Source organism: Penaeus chinensis, chromosome 43 (genome assembly GCF_019202785.1).
Source record: "Penaeus chinensis breed Huanghai No. 1 chromosome 43, ASM1920278v2, whole genome shotgun sequence".
Taxonomy (NCBI): Eukaryota; Metazoa; Arthropoda; class Malacostraca; order Decapoda; family Penaeidae; genus Penaeus; species Penaeus chinensis.
In genome coordinates this window covers 10,213,175-10,220,187 of record NC_061861.1, presented here as the reverse complement: position 1 = coordinate 10,220,187, position 7,013 = coordinate 10,213,175, and the positions used below count along the sequence as shown (strand labels likewise).

At 37.1% G+C, this 7,013-nt stretch overlaps 1 protein-coding gene across 2 annotated transcripts in view; it reads left to right on the top strand.

Moving 5' to 3' along the window:
- The first annotated feature begins 248 nt into the window (after positions 1-248).
- Positions 249-7,013, top strand: part of LOC125048239 (histone-lysine N-methyltransferase EHMT2-like) — a 77,095-nt gene continuing 70,330 nt past the window's right edge. For both annotated transcript variants that reach the window (XR_007116802.1, XM_047646832.1), the window contains exons 1-2: positions 249-380; positions 5,970-6,048. Coding sequence is in view for 1 of the 2 variants with exons in the window: in XM_047646832.1 (XP_047502788.1) it covers positions 6,021-6,048 (28 nt within the window). In the remaining variant the exon portion in view is untranslated. The remainder of the gene's footprint in view (positions 381-5,969; positions 6,049-7,013) is intronic.

Here is a 7,013-nt window from a genome sequence, read left to right as displayed (position 1 = left end):
GATGTAAATAAGTACGATCTCTTAAACTTAATGAGTCATTTAATGATAAGTTAAGTGCCATCAAGTACAACGGGTAGAAGACTGACTCCATATCCCGGTAAACATTGCCAGCATACCTAAAACATTCCAACTATCAGAATCAAGTAATGTTTATCGAGCTCTAAACAATGCCTTTTCAAAATAGTAAAAAAAAAAGAGGTAATCCAGAACACATTGTTTTTGTCCTTTTCCAGTATGACAACTTCTATCCGCGTGTGGCAGCTGAAGGCGGTGTTGTAAAGCCAGCTTCCTTTGGCCATGTGAAGTCTATTACTTATTTTCCCGTTATTTGACATTGAAATTTTGTGATCGCTTAGACCTTCATCCACAGGCATCTTTAGGTAAGCCTCGAGGTCTCCACTGACTCGAATATCTACTGAAGAAGGAGTTTTATTTCCCCCCCGTGTTTGTGTTCCTTCAAGGGTCGTCCTGTGGCTCGGCGAGAACCACACGGCTTCCTTCCACCTGCTGCCACTGCTTGCTATTTTCTCAGTCGTCTGGCAATTGCTAGTCTTGTGCGAGGATGAGGGCCACGGATTTGCCAGATAGGAAAAGGGAGTTGTAGATTGATTAATACCTTGGTATAGTTCATCACGAACTTCCTCAGGGGGTCCTTCTGCAGAAGCAAATAGAATAAAAAAGTAAATATTATGTTTAGCATAACATGTAAGAAGGTAAAACAGAAAAAAAAGTTAAATATTCAGGTATAGTTCGCTTCACTCAGACACTTGGTAAATTTTGTTTGAAATGGATAGAATGCCAGGTAAAAAAACAGTATATTTTTAGTTTCCCTCAGCCATGCAGTGCAAGGGAAAATTTACCTTTAATGGACAATATGGCTGAAAACAAGACACTTTTCATCTTTATATTACCTTAGCAAGTTGATAATAAAAAAGTTGTGCAACATGTAATACTTTGGTATACATTTACAGGAAAATCTAATGGCACTACAATAATCAAAGAAAATATACACACATATACATGAAATAATCTGCATTGGCAAAAAATGTCAAAAATTAAGAAAACCGGTCGCAACACATGCCATGCAGGCTGTAACTCCACAACTGGGTGGGGGTCCAGGGCAGAGCCCCAGATAGGGAAATACGGTGATCGGATGGGTGTCTTGGGGTGAAGCCTTTGGGTTAGGTAGGATTTTGGTTCATACGGTGACATCTGTGGATTTAGCAGGAATGGTAGGAGTTAAAGGGCTTAATCTCAGAGGGGTAAGGCCACTTCATGAACATTACCAATACTTTTATTTATATCATTTGCATTGGAAAATAACAAGAGATTCATGCATATTAGTGTGGATAATTGAAAGAAGGAATAAAAAAAGGAAGATTGCCGCAAAGATTACCGAAAAAACTTTTCATCTTATGATATTTCCTTCTCAAGTTGATAATAAGAAATTTCGGTATAGTATGTTTCCCATAGCTGTATAATACAATGTAAATTTTGCTTGTAAAGGATACATGAATAGAAATACAGAAAACAATGAATAAGATATCCTACATTCTTGGTTTATCAGTGTATGACAAATATAGACCTTAGAAAACAATAATACCGAAAAATACAAAATCTTATTTAAGTGTTACAAAGAAAACCCCTGGAATGCTGCTATTGTGCATGATGACACAAGCCCTGGCAACTGGGCCTAGGCCTTTATAAATACCACCTTGGGGTTGTGTATTGGAAAATCACCTGGTGTCATAAGGTTAAGGATGTGGCCCTATTCAAAAGCCACCACATTTATTTAGGAAAGGCAGTGTGGACTTGATTCTTGATAGATGCTTAATCATCAGAGTTTTACAAGCTTCATCTTACTAGAATATATATGGTAAAGGCTTGTTGACCTTTATTGAAGTACTCATAGGGGAGGGGCCATGTTAATTGTCAGAAGATATGTGGCAAATGCATGGCAGTTCTAGTGATCATATACTGTTTGTAGACTGAATTCTAATTCAATTTTGAGAAAAGCTATATATGCTAAAGTAATTGGATTGAAGTATACTGTCTGTGTATAGTAGTATTTTTTATGTGCAGAATGCATAATAACTAAAGCACAATATTGATGGTAATTAAAAATGTCAGTGTTTCAAGCAATTACAGTGGCCTCTCTGTCTCTTATCATGCTAACTTTTACCAGATTTCTGGCATGATTGAGCTTATAGATTTCCTTGCCAGCTTACTGCTAAACTAGGGACATATCCAAGCTTTTAGTTTACCAGAATTACATGGTATATGTTTGCTTGTCTACTAGAGTGCTGCTATAGTTACTGGGCAATGTCATGGCAGTGGCCATTGTTTGACACTCATGAAACATCCCTATTAGGAACAGTATAGGGGATGGAGTCCCAGAGAAATCTTCATTAGGGTGTTTGGTAGTAGGTATCATCATATTTATGATAGGTATTTGCTCTGCAGCTTCTCTGATATTATTTCATGCCCTTCACTATATGCTGTAAGTGAATTGTTATTTTAGTTAGATTCTGCAGTCTAAAACAAGGGCAGTCTGCATTTGTACTGAAGGCATGTTTTTTTTATCCTTATTATTGAATATACAGAAACTGAACATCCACCATATATATTCATGGAAGGTAGAGCTATGGCTGGTTCTATACTTGAAAATAAAGTAATGATAAATAAGATTAATAGATGTCAAAAGATGAGTAAGGTGAATGGACATCAAACATGTGGTGGTATGGCCAATTACAGTTTCAGACATACATATGTTATGCACTTAATTGATTGAGGTGCCCAGCCATGTTGGAATCCCCGGCAATGAACAAGCAGATACTCTAGCACGCTACGCTGCTATGTCCACATGAAACCAACCACATTTCTCACATATCCCAGCCACGGATTATTACCCACACTTTAAGACCTTCTTGTATAATCGATGGCAATCTTTTTGGTCAAGTCTCCACACTAATAAATTACATACTGTAAAACTGTCAATCTCCTCCTGGTCAGCTCCATTCCATCGGAACAGACGTTGGGAGACGGCTCTCGCCTGCTTACGCATTGGCCACACCCGTCTAACACACTCCTATCTGATGTCACAATCCAATCCACCCCTATGTTCCTTATGTAATGTTCCTCTTTCAGTCCCACACATTCTATTGTCATGCCCACGTATTGAAACAGCCTGTACCTCTACTTTCCCCCACCTATCCTCCCTACATAGACATCCCAACCTATCAGACATCCTTACAGAATCTCTCACTTTCTGCTTTGACAACCTGTTTTCCTTCCTCAAACGCATATATATCCTTCACTTAATCTAACCCCTTTACATTACCTCACCCGACCCTAACCCATTCACTCACCATTTCCTTAACCCAGCTCTAACAACTAATCACTAACCCAACCACCCTTCACTAACATTAGCTATAGCGCTACATTACCTTAGATGTCTAGCACATTTAATTTGCTTTTAACCATTAACCATTAACCATTAATTGATTGATGAATTCAAGACATTTTTGTTTGTAACATACCCATATTGTTTGTCTCAATCAAATTATTTTTTCTCCTTCATATCACCATCTGTATAATAACCATTCCCTACCTTGTGTTCTAGCTCTCCCTTACTTATCCTTCACTCCTTAACATATTTATAAGCAACATCTTTATCTATCATACACCTCCACACCTGCAACCATGGTACCATGCCATAGAAATCTACAGAAACTACATGAGGGTCTTCCAGTCTTTCATGGCTTCAACATTCATGACTTTGCCTAATGTAAACCCAAACTTTGGTCGAGTATAGTTTCCAGTTCAGTCTTTGATATTATCCTTTCCCACTATTACTGATTTGTTATTTTCTTATGTTCAGTAAAGCTCATATAACATTAATGCCTTTTTCCATGGGACCTTCTAGCTCCTATACGTATATTTGTCTTTCTATTGTTTATTCTTTTCTTTGCACTTTTCAGTTCCTTTTCTACTGGATGCAATCCTAGCATCAACCAATTTCTGCATTGTCCATCACCATTGCATTTTGTGGTTTAATCCCTAGGTTAATATATTTTCACTTTGCAACAAATTTGTCTTAGAAGAAGAATGTCTTAGAATCCATCAGTCTATAAATTCCAGATACTGTTCACTTTGCACAGCTTTGGAAATTAATTCCTTAACCACTTTAGCTGATATACCATAACCAAAGGAAGTACAAACATAAAGTTTAGATTCTATATTTTCCATACAGTTTTTTATTAATATGGTTTTCCCAATTGACATGTTAGTGTAACATTTGCTTTGTATGCAGTTTTTATTTATATTCATTTTCTCTACTGACATCTTTGTTTAAGTCATGCTGTAGTTTGCAACCTAATTATAACAAACAACACCATTGAGATCAGCTGTGAACAAGGATGTCAATTAAGATTTCTTTTATGACAATAGGAAAATAATAGTCTGATCTCAAGCCTTTTTACAACATGGTCACATGAATGGTATAATGTAAAATCACAATAGCAGTAATCACTTATGGTAGGATGAGCCTGGATTTTTTTGTTGCTTAGGGTGATATGTAATGGTAGGGTTAGCTTAGGATTGTGCTAAGGGCTTCTAGCTGACTAGCTTGGCAAAAAAGTGAGCAACTTGGTGTAAGACTCTTTTACCAATAAATCAGGACACCTGCATTACATTTCCCCATGGTCACTCAGGTCAACAGGGTATCATTTAGTCTCAGGCTAAACAGTAAGAGATTTCAAAGTAGCATGAGGCCCAAGAGCTATGTGCCAAGATCCATTCACGGTTTGGATACCTGTGTTGCACTTCATCCTCCTGGTGTCAATGAATGGTTTTGGGGAGGTAGTTCTAGTCATTCTGCTTCCTCTACATACCTACAAACACCACCTCAATCGTGAGGAAATACCAGGAAGATAATATACCCTCCCACTCAGCAAAATAGGTGGGATGTGTGTCTAAGAAGGAGTATCCACTGAGCTGTAGATGGGGGAACATGGGAAACATTTTTGGGCCAGTCTATACACACCTAGCCTGAGGAGTGTGATTGTAGCCTAATTAGGAGGCTGAGCTGCTGGAGGTGGCTCATGGTCTGGGTAGTGGAACCTTGGTAGATCTATGTTGTTTTACCACTGGAACTGTGAATTCCTACAACAATTTGTGGGCAATAATGCATTGATAGTTTTAGTGTAATAATGTATTTCTTGCTGCAGCTTACAAAAAATGGTATGGCAAAGAAAGCAGAAAATTAACATTCAGTATCAAAAGAGAAGTGATTGGTTTAGTGATGGACAAGCAGAATTTACAAGCTGAATGTGCATGTGTCCCCCTGAGTGCCTCAGGGGGACACATGGTAAGCTGTATCATGCTGGTGTCATCAGGGAGCTTGCTTTTACTTTTATTAGTGTGGTGGGGGCAAGACTGCTGAAGAGCAGAAGGGATGAATTAGGCAGATAGGTGAATATCAAAATTAGCATCAGACTTAGCCAGTCTGCCAGCAAGAACAAGATGGGGAAACTCAAGAAGTTGGAAAGGTGAATGTTCTGAAAATAATTATTATAGATGAATATTCTTTAGCAGTGTGAGAGTATAATGGTCAAGGATGCATGTGAAGCTCATAAACAGGGTAATGGTCCCTCATAGCTGGTTATGTTCAGAAGTTTGCTTTGCAGTACTATGGTGTTGTAGTTTTCTGCTACAGTTCAAACAGTTCTATAGGACAGAAAACAAAGTAGCTAATATAGATATCTAAAAATCAAGCATGATCTTTACTCAGGAATAGCATTATAAAGAAGAAATAAAAGAAACCGACAAACAAAAAAACAAAAAAACAGGAACCATCAGTCTTAGGTAGAACAGAAAAATATGAACAAGTAGAATCACAGACAGACTTGTGTTAATAGGTAGGGTGGAAGAAGAAAAATCTAATTTTAATCGCCTATTCTTGATTTCAGGTTATGTTTGCTGAGGCGTGGAAGAGCACAGACCAGCAGCCCTAGTGCAGAATGAGTTCCCAAGAGCTGCATGGCAAAGGTACACCTCAGTGAGCTGGCCTAGGCTACTCCACCTCTTTTGCAGCTTCAGTGCCCTCCGTTACATCTGACTGTCAGCCCAGTTAAATCTCGCCCTACCCCACAAAGTTGTTCAAAGTTGTTTCCTGACGCTGCTTTGCGTAAGTGCCCCGTTGCAGGCGTGTTTTCGTCGTGCATGAGTGGGAAGCAGCTTTGGATAATGTTGGCACGCAGTAATTAACCGCATTTCGCTCTCTTATTAATCTTTGTTGCCTTTTATGTTCCCCCTGGAGGTTTTTGGCCTTATTGATTTGAAGATACGAAAAAGTTTTAGTACATTTTTGCTTTACATTACTCCATTTCTTTTATATTTGTTTCTGCATTGAGATTTTTTTCTTTGATCTTTTGTTTTATTAAATTTATCACTATATTTGTTGCCATTAATTTAATTGTTTTAATTTATTAGGGAGGCCCTCAAGGAATTAGCCCCTTGCAGACAGGTCCTATAATGTTACATGTGCTGGGCAAGGACAGGTACCATAATACTGCTGTTTGAATTTTTGTGGCATGTGTAAGTGTCCAGATGGGAAAGGAGTTGCCAGAAGATGCTATCTAGCTTTGGCATTAGTCATACATTCTGAAAGGGCAGAGTCATTTTGTTACTGTTTACTTCCCCTACTCTCTTTGAGTTACGAGGTAGGCTATCTCAGTTATTTCCACTCATGACAATAGATATTCATGATGCATATATATATATATGTAATACATTTATATTTATATATATATATTTATATATATATTTATATATATATTTATATTTATATTTAATTTATATTTATATTTATATTTATATTTATATATATATATATATATTTATATTTATATTTATATTTAGATATCTTTATATTTATATTTATATATCTATATCTATATCTATATATCTATCTATATACATATTTATATACATATCTATATACATATCTATAT